Source organism: Purpureocillium lilacinum, assembly GCF_023168085.1.
Source record: "Purpureocillium lilacinum CBS 284.36 DNA, scaffold_5, whole genome shotgun sequence".
In the NCBI taxonomy this organism is placed as follows: domain Eukaryota; kingdom Fungi; phylum Ascomycota; class Sordariomycetes; order Hypocreales; family Ophiocordycipitaceae; genus Purpureocillium; species Purpureocillium lilacinum.
The window spans coordinates 2,574,164-2,588,314 of record NW_027072115.1 but is presented as its reverse complement, the minus strand read 5'-3'; the positions used below and the strand labels follow the sequence as shown (position 1 = coordinate 2,588,314).

The following is a 14,151-nucleotide window of genomic DNA, read 5'->3' as shown; positions in this document are numbered from 1 at the left end:
GCTGGACCTGAGTTTCACAACGACATCCTTGAGAAGACCTCACCCTGGGCTGTTGTACTCGGTTAGTAGATCCGGCCCTGTGGGTCGAATCTACTCTGCCACCGGGGAACCGGAGCAATGCGGTCTATCCTGGGTGAGCCGTGCGTTCGGGTCGCTGATGAAGCGCCAGTGCACGTTGACGCGGTAGGCGCACCCAGGCCACGGGTTTGCGTTCTACAAGAGGGTTGTCGGATCTCAACTCTGTTGTCCGTACGCGTGCGATTGGGGACCCTGGAGGCGCTTGTGTGTGCTTGACACGGGTTCTCGAAGTCGTTTCGAAGACGCCCGATATGACAAGTCTCTTTCCCCAACCGCGGCGATAGCTAGCCTCAACTCTCTCCCGGCCATATTTTTAGGCACTGCTGGGCGCGGAAGACGGTGCCAGATGCGCCTCACAGAGGGCGGTGTCGTCACCGCACAGTTCAGAAAGCGGCCCCTCGTCCCGGAGTCCGGGCATCCATGTCGCCTCGCTCGCTGGCTGTTGGATGGATGGGAAGGCCACCCCGATGCGCAACGGCGCCAGCTCACCCGCCTCGCACACGCGCCGCCGCCGCCGCCGCCGCCGCTGCCGGCCATAGCGCGCCCAGGCACATGGACAGAGGCACACAGCCAAGGAGCAACGGAGAAGGATAGAGCAGGAGGAGCGCGGCAACCGACAACGGCCGGCTTTGAAGAGAGGCCCAGCGGCCCCACCGGGCCCCAGGAACCGTGTGTAACGGCTGGGCTGGCGGAAGGGCCAGCCCGTCGCTGCAAAAAGTAAACGCGGTCGGCACTTATTGGCTCCAGGTTGTCGTGGCTGTGCGACACAGGAATCGTCGCGCAGAAAGCAAGGCAAATTATCCTTTTACACAACAGTTTCACCGGGGGGTCGGTGGCCAAGAGAGGCCGCCCCCGGCCACCGTACGCAGGCAGAGGTGTCCTGCGAAGCACGAGGTAGGTTTCCCCCTCCCTTGCCTTGCGGCGCACCACGAAGAGCCCTTTTGGGCGCGCGTGACTGTGGCAAGCATCCATCCGTGACGGGTCACAGTTGGTCACATCGACCTGAAGAGCCTGTTGGTGGCTTGCTTGTCTAGCTGAGTGCCCGCCTCCCTTGCCCTCGCTCGGTCCATACGTGGAAGCAGAAGGGCCTGTTATTATATGCTAACTCTTTTGCCATGCACGTCGGAGACGACCCTACCTGTATGTACTGTGCAATGCTGGGTCCTCCCGAGTGGGAAGCGGACACAGCGCTGTGCGCCCATGCAAAGTACTTTGGCGAGATGTACATTTTACCCCGTACCCGACTGGAGGCGAGCATCACGGCGGCGGCGCAGGGCTACGAGGCCCACGGCCGCACCGGAAGCATCCGGGCGACAGGGAACCCACGTGAATCAGGCACGGCAACAAGTGTTGCTTCTGCGTCGCAGCCTGCAGGCGGGCTGCCTGAACAATGACACCCCCTGCTCCGGCCTGTCATGTTCTCGCCTGTCCTGTGCTGCCCTGCCCTGCCCTGCCCGGCCTAGAAAGGAGCGGCGCCCTCATCTGCCGAAGCCGGGCTCCGGCTGTGCAAGGACCGCAGTCAGTACGGAGTACTCCGTGCTTCGTACCTTTGATCGTCCCCGAGTGGCACGCAGCGTAGCTCTGTGACTGGACACGGCGAGAAGGCGGTATCAACAAGTTGGGGGCCAGCTGACCCTGGGCGGCGTGCTCTGCCATGTTTCTTTCCTGCACGCGGGGACTCGCTCCCGGACTTGAGTGGAGACACGATGCCTCGTCAGGGGGTGGCCGGGGGCAGCAACGCAGACCGAGAGAGCCAGAGCACATGCACACACACACACACACACACATGCGACACGAGCCGTGGCAGCAAGCGAGATCGTGCGTAGATGGGCATGCAATCTGTTCTGTCTATTGGGCGGCAACCCTTGCTACCTTGCTTTGTACTTTGTACCGTGAACAATCTTTTTGGTTCCCAGAGGCATCGGTCTTGCTCCCTCACGCGATGATGCTCACCGAAACAAGCAAAAATGGACAGGAAACCAGCACTTGACAAGTGATCTGAAGTCAAGTCAACCTGCGCCCCCACCGTGAACGCCACAAAAATGGTCCTCTCTGGCATCAATAAGAACCAACCGTAACCCCCGGTATGCCTTGCGGACGACGTCGCCCGGAGCCGCCGCGACAGGCATGCGATCTGCGGGTGGTGCATCAGGCCTCCAGATCAAGCCTGCACCTGTGGGATATTGTCCATGCTCATGCCTTCGTCGAGCCACTCCTTCTCGATCAGCTGGTCGCGCGCGGCGAACAAATGCTTGTAAGCCGTCTTGACCGTGCCGTCGCTGACGCCGGCCTGCTTGGCAATGGGCGTCGACGACCGCGGCTCCCCCACAAGGTGGCAGGCCATGTAGATGCACGCGGCCGCGACGGAGAGCGGCGATCGGCCGGCCAGGGCAGAGATGTCGTTGGCCTTTTCGGCCAGGGCGCGCGAGATCTTGGAGATCTTCTGCTGGTTCTTGAAGCCGAGCTGCGACACGTAGCGGCCGCAGAGGTCCTCGGCACCAACCGACGTGTTCTCGTAGTTGGTGACGGTGTTGAGGCCCGTCGCGCCCTCTCCCTCGGTGTCCTGCAGCTTCTGGAGGAACTTTTGCAGCTGCTTGAAGACCCTTCCGACCTCCTTCTTGCTGACGCTAGTCAAGTTGAAGATTTCTCGGAAGGTCCGCGGCACGTTGTTCTGGCGGCACGCGATGAAGATGCAGCCGGCGATGACGGCCTCCTGCGGCTTGCCCTTCATGAACTTGTACTTGTCCACCAGCTTGAAGATGTGCTTGGCCGCGTTGGACACGTTTTGGCCCATGTTAATGGCCTCGCAGAGCGAGACGATCTCCTTGTACGCCTGCATGAGTCCCTTCTGTGCCTTGTCCTGATTGGCATTGTTCTGGGTCCGCGACAGCGCCTTGTGAGCCTTGGACTCGGAGAAGGCGACGGTGGTGGCCAGCTGTTCTCCCTCGATGAACTCGTCCTGCGGTCCACCGACTCGGCTCGGGTCATCACCGCCGTGGTCATCGTTGGCAAAGGTACGCCATTCAGATCGGGTGTCGATGATGCGGGTGCCGACGACAACGCCGCAGCTCTGACACACCATGTCACCGCTCGAAAACTCTTCGATGAGATTCGGCGGAATCTCTTTACAGTCGGGGCAGCAGAGGATATTGTTCAGATCCTCTTGGAATGCCCCTGCATTCCCGTCTCCACCCGGTGGGAGCATCTTGGGCTCGTACGGCTTCGCAGTGTAGATGTTGCTGACCTCGTTGAACACTTTTCGCGCTCGCTTGACCTCCTTACGGCGACGCCGAAGCTGCTGTGTCTTCTTGACGACTGCAGATCTCGAAGCCGAGGTTGAGTCACCTGCGGTACCGTGTAGGAGACGATCGTTGTGGAGCTGGACGAGGAGTGGCGAATGCACTTTGACGGCTTTGAAGTTCGGCAGGCTTTTGCCGGCAGCGGTCTGTCACCCGGGCGGCGACGGCTTCAACGGTATGCGGAAAACGAAAGACTTGGCCCGAAATCCGCGCGCGGACAAAGGAGAATCGCCCGTGGGCTAAATGCTTGCGCGAAACCCGGGGCAGCAAGAACGAGTGCAGTCTCCCTCTCTGGCTTCTTTTTTTTTTTTTCTCTTCTCTCTTTCTTCTTTCTTTCTTGGCTACTATCCTAATCGCAAGCTGGAGATCGCTGGGCGCCGCGAGCGCTTGTGCAGCTTGTCGAGCCTCCTCTCAAGGGTCAGAGTCAGAGAAGACGAGGCGGCGCGCGAATGACGATGACGGGTGATGAGGAGGTCAAACTGCTGCCGGCCGACGGTTCTGTACCAGTGAAGGCGTCTGGGGAATGCGGAGAAGCCCCAGAGCAACGAAGAGTCGGCTCGAAGTGGTCGTCGCGGTCGCTCGGGCGCGCAGTGCAGTTATCAAACAGCGCTGGGGGATGGTATCGAGATGAACGCGATCGCAGACCGACTTCTGGCGGCAAGAGAGTGACGAGGGTGACGATGGAAGGGAGGCGGAATGAGGTTGAAGGGGAGAGGTTTGGTGGCGGAAGTGGAGGGAGGCGGAGGCGCCTTTGTGCACGGCCCGGCCACCGCTGACTGCCTGGCCGGGCCTGGCACGAGAGCGCGCTGGGCTCTGTGGCTGAGTAATGCCGCCAGGTGTGGCGTCCAGCAGGATCCATGCGGTTCGGCTCCGGAAGATTGCTAATCCGATGGCCGGCTCTTTGGACTGCCGTTCATGCGTGGCTTGAACGGAGCGGCACAAAGTCAGAGTCACAGACTGCCGCCCGCCTGCGCTCCATGCACCTTCAGCGAATGGCTCCACGTGTGGCCGATCTCGGCCAATTACTGTTCGACGACCAGCTGCCGTGTGGGTGTCTGTCGAAGCAGCCATGTTTCCCGTTGGCAGCTGGGTTGAGGCTTGAGTCACAATAGAGAGACCGGATCGATTGACGACAACCTCGTCAGGTCAATTGGAACCCAAAGCCAGATACCGGACGCCCCTCTCGACGCATCACGTCTGCCAGCTGCAGACATTCAACGGCTTCTTCTGTTCGCCCGTCACTCAGAGACGATACCGCTCATCACATCTATCCAGCAGCAATGGCGTCTCAACCCATTGGGTCGGGTCAGGCCGACCTGCCGCCCGTCGACATCAAGCCATTGTTGACGAAACTCTGGCCCGTGGACGTCGAGGTCACGCCCGACGAGATTGCCGAGGCCATCTCTCACTTCTTCACCAACCAAGTCACCGAGGCCCAGACGGCGTCGCTGCTCATGGCGCTGCACTTCACCAAGATGGACTTTCGGGCGGACGTCCTGGCCAAGTGCGCCCACGTCATGATGCACGCCGCGGCTCCCATACCGACGGACGAGCTGAGGCAAGTCCTGGAGCGGCGCGGGAGGAAAGAGGGCAATTACAGAGGTGGCCTGGTATGCGTTCCTCTGAACCCGGACGCGCTTGATGAAGCTATATCTGACTCGCATCTCAGTGTGATATCGTAGGCACCGGCGGAGACGCCCACAACACCTTCAACATCAGCACGACGTCATCCATCCTTGCGTCGGCGCTGCTCTTGGTCTCCAAGCACGGCAACAAGGCCAGCACGTCCAAGTCGGGCAGCGCCGACATGGTCAACTGCATGCAGCCGCGAGCGCCCATCATCAGCGCTGTCAAGCCGGACACCCTGGTCAAGGTCTACTCGGCCACCAACTACAGCTTCCTCTTCGCCCCCGTCTTCCACACCGGCATGCGCTACGTGGCGCCCGTCCGCAAGCAGCTGCCCTGGAGGACCATCTTCAACAACCTGGGTCCGCTGGCGAACCCCGTCGACGACGTGCTCGAGGCGCGCGTCATTGGCGTCGGCCGCAGAGACCTCGGCCCTGCCTTTGCCGAGGCGCTGAGGACGGCCGGCTGCCGCAAGGCCTTGATCGTCTGCGGAGAGGAGGAGCTCGACGAGCTCAGCTGCGCCGGCCCGACGCTGTGCTGGATGCTGAAGGAGAAGACGCCCGGCGGCGAGGTCTACGTCGAGCACTTCAAGGTCTCGCCGAGCGACTTCGGGCTCCAGCCGCACCCGCTGAGCGAGGTGTCGCCGGGCAAGGAGCCGGCTGAGAACGCCGAGATCTTGCGCCGCATCCTGCACGGCGAGATGCCCGAGGACGACCCCCTGATCGACTTTGTCCTCATCAACACTGCCGCACTCCTGGTCGTGTCTGGCATCTGCGAGGCGGACACCAGCGACATGGGGCACGGCGACGACGGCAAGGTCGTCACGGAGCGTGGTCCCGCGGGACAGCGCTGGAAGGAAGGTGTGCGGAGAGCCCGCTGGGCCATCAAGAGCGGCGAGGCTTGGAAGCAGTGGCGGGCGTTTGTGGACGTTACCAACGAGATTGGCGCCTGAGCAGGGAAGGCTGATTCTCCTTTGTTCTGCTGCGTGAAAAAAGCTACATAGGTATGTGTACAAAAACTCCGCAGAGGCCTCTCCGAGTGCGCCGTTCCAAAAGTCAAAAAAAGTCAAACTCCTTGAAATGCCCGCGCCATCCTTCTATCGTGCCTGATCTTTTACAAATGCGTATACTCATTGTCCGCCTCTCCGACTGGTGACAGCGGTGAGTACTTGGGATGCTGCCGGCCCCCAAATGGCGACGCCAACGACACTTCGGTTATCGCTGGATATGTAAGAGGGCGTTGAGCTGGCGGCGAGGTTCCCCGCGAGCGTACCGCAGCAGCGCCTGCATCGTTGGCGGGGAGTTCTTCCATGCTGGGGTGATATGCAAGGGATCGCGAACTATCCTGCTGGACGCCCGCCTCCCATCGCTTCCAGTCGCGCACCATGCCAACGGGGCTCTCCACCGGCGTGTCGTCTTCGGTGTCCATGCCTTGTTCGCAATCCCTCGAGTTCCTCTCTTGTGATTGCTGCTTGCCGTGTTGTGCCTGTTGTCGCTGCTGCTGATGATAATGATGATGAAGCTGAGGCGACTCGCGCCCATCTCGAGCAAGCCGTAAAGTCTCTCGCGACGGCTGCGACATCGACATGTCCCGCGACGAGGCGCGGCTGGCGAGCGACTTGCGAATGATCTGCGCCCTCTGCATCTCCATCTGCCTCTCGTCGACGACGCTGTGGATGCTGCGGACGCTCAGCGACGGCGACAGCTTGGGCCACGTCGCCGTGGGACTGGGAGTAGTCGTCCTCGTCGCCATGACCGGCTGCGTGTCGTGGTCGCCGGCGACTTCCCGGTATGGCCTCGACTTCTTGTACCAGCGGTGGACCAACGCGGCTGAGCAACCGACGACGCAGACGGCTCCGAACACGATGGCGAGGATGACCCAGGGTCTGCTGCCGATGGGGGTCGAGGAAGGGGCATCCCCGGGGGCGGCTTCGGTCTCTGTATTCAAAGGGGCCATCGTGTTTGTGTCGTGAAAAGCGAGCGTGGTGTCACGAGGAAGGGAAAGAAAGGTTGCTTTGATAGCTATACACTGACCACTGAATGAATGGCCACCAGTCGGCTTGCAACGCCGGAGGCTGCCATCTTTATGTACGGATAGGTTGCAACACTCACAGCTAACAGACAAAGGCCCTGGCTCACGCATGTTACATCAACACCACGCACTGTGGCAATGTACGAAGGGAGAGTCCTGCTACTGCAAAGCATCCTGCAACAGGGAGCAGCGTCCGGCCCCGGCGTCATGGACCGCCCACGCGCGGTGGTTGCCAGAAGCGTCCGCACGAAGTGGCACAGACAAACAAGGCACATACATGGCCTTTGTTCTGCAATCAGCCCTGCCGTTCAGAGGTCGACCGGGAGGGAGGGCCTCCCGGCTCGACTCCGCCCGCGAACCCAAATATACTCACCCAAGGTTGCATTGCAGCGGCGGGGTTGAGAGCCGGAGGGTGTCTTCGGCCTTCGAGGCAGTCAAACTGGGAGAGAGCGTCGCCCATCTCGACGACGCTTCGTACTTCGTATGTGTGCAGCGGTTAAAGAGACGCAGCCAATGGCCAACGCGCCCCGGTCGCCTGTCCTGGATCGCCCGGGCGGCGCAGCCCTCCTCCCCCCGTGGCCCCCAAGAACGCATCCGCTCGCTCGTCTGTCCGAGACAAGGGGGCCAAGCGGGCCGCGGGCACTGCCGCGTGCCGTTCTTGTTGGACGAGGTGGGCATGCGGGGGAAAAAATAACCGCCGTTTTGGCAAACAAGCCCGCGTGAAGAACATCAATAGACAGCCCCAAGAATGGTAAAAATCAGGAGAAAAAAGTATACCATCTGGTAGCTAAGCTTTTAGATCTCCTACTGGCTTTTTTTCACCTGCGTATTTGGACTTTTCAGAGGTGAAGGAGCATTTTGGCTGCGGTGAGGGCGTTCTGAGTTGTGCTCTGAAGGCGGCGGTTATTTTTTCCACCGCATGGTGGGCACTCTGCACCGGGCATTGCTTGCAGAATGCGGGACTCATGCATGCACTGCGATCGTGACCAGGAACTGTCTGTATCATGATGCTGTGGGCGACCTGGATCCTGGAGGGGAATGGGAAAGCAGCAGGTCGGCGGCGGTTGAGGCCGCATCGGGAAAGCGCCGCGGGGTTACACCTGGTGGGAACTTGGACGTCTGGGACTCTGGATGCCGTGATGGCGGAGGGCAACGAATGACGAATGACGCGATGCGATGGGAGCTCGGGCTGCGCAGCGAGGCAGGCCATCCATGCATGCCCTTTGTTTGGGGTTGAGTCCACGAAGTAGGCAAGTGTGAAGTTCCAGAGCCCGGCGCCGCGTCCAACCCACCCCGCTTCCTTGCTTGGACTTGGACACTTGACGGGAAGGAAGAGCAACAGCCGTGGCTCGGAAGGCGCAGGCAGCTTCGAGCTTTCCAGGTTCGCACCAGCTCGGCTACGACCACGCGACTGATTGGCGGCGGCGGTTGTCAGTGGTCACTTGTCCCGCGTTTCCATTCTCTAGCGCAGAGCGGCCCCCGCGGGGAGCCAGCCACGGCGCCCACTCTTGACCCTGGAGCCCCTGGGGACTCTCCTGGATTGCTGTTTCGGGGGGTTGCGGCGAGAGCTCCAGCTCCCCATTGGCGCTGGCCCGTCAAGACTCCAGTTCGTCTGTTAGCGGCCGGGGGCGGTTCGCGGAGGAGCCCAGCGCTTTTCGGATGCCGACGGGGGCCAGTGGAGCTCCACCCCCGCCTCCCACCTCGACGGTTCATTCATCCGTTGCATGCCAACCCGCATCTCACACTCCCGACTCCGAGACCGCTTCCTCTCCCCTTTCCCTTTTCTCCAACATACGTCAACTTCGACGGCCGGCCGCAGATTCACTTCCGGCATGTCTGCGGTGGTTGCGAGATGGATGCGGCCGCTGGCCTCGGCGACGGCGCCGCGGGTAGGCAGCTCGCCGGTCCGGCAGCGCGTGCGGGATCGGTTCTACTCGGCATCGGCATCGGCCTCGGCGCAGGGCTCGCTGCCCCTCGAAGGCTACCGGGTGTTGGACATGACCCGCGTTCTCGCCGGTGTAAGTCGCGTCACCCACCCGCCCTTTTCGGCGCCGCCACACAGATGCACCTGCTTATGCTGACGCTCGCACAAAGCCATACTGCACCCAGATCCTGGGCGACTTGGGGTACGGCTGACTTGTTTTGTCTTATTGCTTGTGTGACCCCGACAAAGTTCTGACTGGTTCCCCGTCGTACAGCGCCGAGGTTATCAAGATTGAGCACCCTGTCCGTGGAGACGACACGCGCGCATGGGGTCCTCCGTATGCCACTTACAAGCCTGAGTCCGGGGCGAAGGGTCCCGGCGAGGCTGCTTATTTCCTAGGAGTAAGGATTGCCCTATGCAAGGCTTGCCGTCTTCATTGGATGCAATGCTCACTTGTCTCGCGCAGGCCAACCGCAACAAAAAGTCTCTCGGCCTCTCGTTCCAGCACAAGGAAGGCGTTGAGATCCTCCACAAGCTTGTCGCGAAATGCGACATCCTTGTCGAGAACTACCTCCCGGGTACTCTGAAGAAGTACTCAATGGACTATGAGACGCTCCGCAAAATCAACCCGGCGCTCATTTACGCGTCCATCACCGGCTATGGCCAGACCGGGCCCTACTCTAACCGCGCTGGCTACGACGTCATGGTCGAGGCCGAGTTCGGCCTGATGCACATCACCGGCTCCCGTGACGGCCCTCCCGTCAAAGTTGGCGTCGCCGTTACGGACCTCACCACGGGTCTCTACACGAGCAACAGCATCATGGCCGCTCTGCTTGGGCGTGCCAAGACGGGCAGAGGACAGCACATCGACGTCGCCCTGAGTGACTGTCAGACCGCCACCCTGGCCAACATTGCCAGCAGTTGTCTCATCAGCGGCAAGCGCGACTCGGGCAGATGGGGAACCGCGCATCGTGAGTGACCGGGTCATGGACATATTTCGCACCCCAGCGTTTCGCCCTGCTGACCATTTCTCAAGCATCCATCGTCCCATACCGGTCCTTCAAGACCAAGGACGGCGATATTCTATTTGGCGGCGGCAACGATCGCCTCTTTGGCATTCTCTGCGATGGCTTCCACAAGCCCGAGTGGAAGGCCGATGCCAAGTTCAAGACCAACGCAGACCGGGTCGCCAACCGCGTTGAGCTTGAGGCCGAGATAGAGGCCATCTCCCAGACCAAGACGACCCAGGAGTGGCTCGAGGTATTTGAGGGCAGCGGCATGCCGTACGCCGCCGTCAACGACGTCCAGGACACCCTCAACCACTCGCACACCCTGGCACGCAACATGGTCGTCGAGATGGAGCACGAGGCCTGCGGGCCCATCAAGATGGTCAACACGCCCGTCAAGTTCTCCGAAAGCCAGCCCTCCATCCGTACCGTGCCCCCCATGCTTGGGCAGCACACCAACGAGGTCTTGGGCGAGCACCTGGGCATGGCCGAGTCGGACATTGCGGCGCTGAAGGCACAGGGTGTCATCAGCTAGACATATAGAACGGGTTTTGAATAGATAACAAAAGACATAAACAACTGTACGTGACTTAAAAGCCCCGCTGCTCGGGGGGATGCCAGGACAGGACAGCATGGGGAAATACGTAGTTGGGTGGTCACGTGACGGCCACGTGAAGTGGTTCGACGACGCCGCATCCACGCTTCCTCGACTTCATTCACTCACCATCAATTCATCTAATGTCAGCGTCAACATAGCCCACGAGTCGGCGATTGCGGTCATGAACCTCCATGCGTGTCATGCTGCTCATATCAAGGGCTTAGACTGAGCGTCGTCGCAGAAGCCCCTATCCGGCAATTGGCCAAGTACATATCGGCAGCTTTACACCCCAGCAGTCCGCAATGGAACCAAGCGGCTCAAACTCAGATATGCTCTCAGGAGTACCGGCTTCTCCCGGCGCAAATGGAAACGGCGTCGATAGGCCCTCAGATGAGAAAGTAGCGACCCTTGCGCCGTCGCCCTCGAAGGCGACTTATTCGCCGCAGTTTTCTGCAGCTCATTCCTGGATCCTGAGCAGAGCGCGGACTGGTAGCGCAGGCGCATCGAAACCAGCTTTGCAAAATGAAACTCTCTCAAATTCGAACAGCGAGAAGGATGGAAGTAGCTCCGCAGTCCCAGGCGCCAGCAACTTCACAGCCTCAACATTACCTATGCCCAACACCCAGCAGCCCAGTCTACAGGAACGGTCCATGTCGGATGTTTCAGAGATCGCCAGGCGATACATACACTCCTATTCGCCGGGCCTTAAGAGGAAGCGTGCAGCAGAGGAGGCTGACATCGACTTCTCCCAAAGCACAATCCCATTCAAGGTGCCAGCGCGCCCTGCGCCTGCACCCGCCCGTGCATCCGACGCACTAGCGAGTAGCCAGGGCTGTTCCAAGTGCGGCATTCAAACCTCAGTACCGCAAAACACACTCGTCGTCTGCCACGGCTGTCTCAAGCCATTTCATCAGCAATGCCTCTCCTGGACGTCATCTTCGGAAGGCGTGGCTTCCAAGCCAGGGACCTTCTGCCAAGAGTGCCTAATTAAGAGCGGGGAGCAGTCGGGAGGCGCAAGCAGCGAGGCTCAAGATCGACAGTTCATCGTCGAAAAGATTCGCCGCAGGCGGCTGGCGAATCTGCCTCCCGGCGTGATCCCAGCCAAGCCAGAGCTCGTCGGCTTCCTGGCCAGACAGGCATCCGACGTAGAGGTAAGGAGACATGCCATTCCAATGCGAACGAGCAGGTGGCTGACATGAACACCTGCAGCGCACCGAGTACTTCTTCAGTAAGAAGAGGACAGAGCTGCTCAACATTCTGTCACTCTGCGACCAGCTCAAGCCCCAGCTCCTCATTGACATTCTCGTTTCCGTATCCAAGAAGCACCCCGACCTCCCCATCTTTGACGACCCGGAGTGGCGGGAGAACCTCCCGGGTGCTGCTGCCGCCGCCGCCGCCGCCGCCGCCGCCGAAGCCGCCCCTCCCAGGCCCCGCATCACTGCCGGAGCCAAGCCCCGAGCGCGCCACGGCCACACGCTCCTGCACCCCAAGGCGGGCACCCGCAAGGTCAAGGGCAGCAGGAAGGTACTCAAGCGCATTACCGTCATCCGGCCTAAAAAGGAGCCGGGAACGGCGGGCGAGACGCGTCCAGCGAGAGCTGAGGGGGACGAGGCCGGGGAGGACGTGGAGGAAGAAGAGGAGGAGGAGGAGGAGGAAGACGCCCTGCCGCCGACGTGGCCCAAGGCCGGCGAGGGTCTGTACGCGAAGCTGCCGCCCGAGAACGAGGACCGGCGCTTCCTGGAGGACGAGAACGACGAGGAGGCGTTTAGTCACTTCATGGTGGACAAGGAGGGCAAGCAGATGGTGGTGCCGGCTTGTGCGTGACACGCGGGCCGTGTTTAATTACTACTTACTACCCCATCATGCTGCGGCAGACGCACCCGCCGTCCGTCATTGTTGCAGGGAACTGTTTTGGGGGAGCTAGAGCATGGGGGGGCATTGATTGTACAATATCATTAAATTTGGGACGTCCTGCGCTTAGAAAGGCCGCGCAAGCGCCCTGAGCTTTGGCCGCTACTAGAGTTACGGCACACCACATCTGTTACGCTCACGAGGCAAGACTTTGCCGAGGAAAATTGCGTGCCGCAATAATTGATCAGATTCAATTTACATTCTCGTAGATGCGTGGGATTCAACTCCAACGCGACCACTGAACTGCGCAGAGCGACTTGGAAACGCGCGACCAAATGCACAAAGAGCAACTATGTACATCATGGGCGGCATGGCTGGCATGGTATCCCCGACTCTCGTTGTCGTCGACGTCTTCGGAAAGCAATCGCTGGCCTCTCCTTCTAAATGTCCGCTCCGTCCACGCGGTCGGCGAGCAGCCCGTCATACCGTTAACAATAGACAAAGACATTACGCTGCACACGGCGAGGGCGATGACGCCTGCCCCGCGGCTGACCTCTCTGAATGATGAGCTCCAGCCGTAGCTTAGTGGCAGTGGCAGTCGTAGGTGGAGACGATGAGCTTGATGAGCCCGCCGACCAGGCACAGCAGGCCGTCGACAGCGACGGTGATGATGGCGTGGGCCTTGCCGACAATGAGCAGGACGTTGGGAAGGATGCACAGGCCGACAAGAGCCTCGAGCTGAGCACCGATGTGGACATCGACGTCGAGGCCGACATCGATGAAGTTCTTGCAGCCCTTGGTGCAGTAGGAGACGCAGTCGACCTTGCACTTGCCCAGACCCAGACCGCAGAGCAGGCCCTTGACCTTGGCGAACAGGCCGACAATGAGCTTGGCGTCGACATCGGCCTTGACAGCAGCGAGGGCGAAGACGTCGGTGTTGAAGAGCGCAACGGCCTCGACGGCGGTGGCGACATACAGACTGGCCAGACCAGCGCAGGTGGCCTTGAGGTCGGCGGAGATGTTGGCGGTGACATCGATGGCGGCGTGAGCGTAGGCCTCAATCTCGAGGAGGATGCTGGCAGCGGCAACGAAGGCAATGGTGTTGGGACCGGCCTGGCAGTACTCGTGGCTGGCGTCGTACTTGACAATCTTGTAAGGAGAGATGGCGCAGAAGGTGGCGAGCTTGACGCCCTTGGAGGCAAAGACGTCGATCTTGGGCTCGAGCCAGGCGCCGACAATGGCCTTGCCAGTGCACTTCTTGGTGTTGATGTCGAGGTGCAGACCGGGCTTGCACGAGCAAGACTTGGCCCAGGGGCAGTAGGTCATGTCGCCAGGGCACTTGAAGTCGACCGCGGCATCGAGAGCAGCCTTGACCTTGACATCGACATCGGCATCGACGTTGATGAGGGCGTCAATCTTGGCCTCGACGTCAACGTCGATGTCGACGTCGATATCAACCTCAGCGTCGACATCGGCAACGACCGTGCGGGGAGCGATGGCGTTGGCGGCGGCCGTGCTGGCCAAGAGGGTGGCAAAGGCGGCAGTGAAGCGCATTTTGATGTTCGAGTACGGTGTAGTACTGAGTAAGGTGGGTGATATACCTGAACAAGGAAAAGCAGAAACGAAAGTGGTGGGCTAAAGAGCGACTGGTGCTTTGGAAGCAAACGAGTGACTGTTGCCAAAACAAGCGGCGAGGTTGCAGAGAAGCTGATGGATGAGAGGGGATCGACAAAGAGA

The 14,151-nt window shown here is 60.5% G+C and overlaps 6 protein-coding genes across 6 annotated transcripts; 3 read left to right on the top strand and 3 right to left on the bottom strand.

Annotated features, from left to right (window-relative positions):
- Positions 1–2,239: 2,239 nt before the first annotated feature.
- On the bottom strand, positions 2,240–3,283 carry PLICBS_007381 (transcription initiation factor IIB; the record flags this gene model as incomplete). The annotated part of the gene is made up of 1 exon (XM_018320810.2): positions 2,240–3,283. The coding sequence occupies one exon, from the start codon at positions 3,281–3,283 to the stop codon at positions 2,240–2,242; it is 1,044 nt and encodes a 347-aa protein (XP_018180707.1).
- A 1,374-nt stretch (positions 3,284–4,657) lies between these two features.
- Positions 4,658–5,955, top strand: PLICBS_007380 (anthranilate phosphoribosyltransferase; the record flags this gene model as incomplete). Its single annotated transcript, XM_018320809.2, has 2 exons — positions 4,658–4,987; positions 5,047–5,955. The coding sequence occupies 2 exons, from the start codon at positions 4,658–4,660 to the stop codon at positions 5,953–5,955; spliced, it is 1,239 nt and encodes a 412-aa protein (XP_018180706.2).
- A 262-nt stretch (positions 5,956–6,217) lies between these two features.
- PLICBS_007379 (uncharacterized protein) lies at positions 6,218–6,959 on the bottom strand (the record flags this gene model as incomplete). Its single annotated transcript, XM_018320808.2, has 2 exons — positions 6,218–6,223; positions 6,276–6,959. The coding sequence occupies 2 exons, from the start codon at positions 6,957–6,959 to the stop codon at positions 6,218–6,220; spliced, it is 690 nt and encodes a 229-aa protein (XP_018180705.2).
- A 1,907-nt stretch (positions 6,960–8,866) lies between these two features.
- PLICBS_007378 (uncharacterized protein) lies at positions 8,867–10,500 on the top strand (the record flags this gene model as incomplete). Its single annotated transcript, XM_018320807.2, has 5 exons — positions 8,867–9,052; positions 9,129–9,160; positions 9,233–9,359; positions 9,425–9,929; positions 9,995–10,500. 5 exons carry the CDS (start codon positions 8,867–8,869, stop codon positions 10,498–10,500), a joined length of 1,356 nt encoding a protein of 451 aa, XP_018180704.1.
- Positions 10,501–11,213: 713 nt separating this feature from the next.
- PLICBS_007377 (uncharacterized protein) lies at positions 11,214–12,387 on the top strand (the record flags this gene model as incomplete). The annotated part of the gene is made up of 2 exons (XM_065601162.1): positions 11,214–11,714; positions 11,773–12,387. The coding sequence occupies 2 exons, from the start codon at positions 11,214–11,216 to the stop codon at positions 12,385–12,387; spliced, it is 1,116 nt and encodes a 371-aa protein (XP_065457234.1).
- Positions 12,388–12,996: 609 nt separating this feature from the next.
- PLICBS_007376 (uncharacterized protein) lies at positions 12,997–13,968 on the bottom strand (the record flags this gene model as incomplete). Its single annotated transcript, XM_018320804.2, has 1 exon — positions 12,997–13,968. The coding sequence occupies one exon, from the start codon at positions 13,966–13,968 to the stop codon at positions 12,997–12,999; it is 972 nt and encodes a 323-aa protein (XP_018180701.1).
- Between the last annotated feature and the right edge of the window lie 183 nt (positions 13,969–14,151).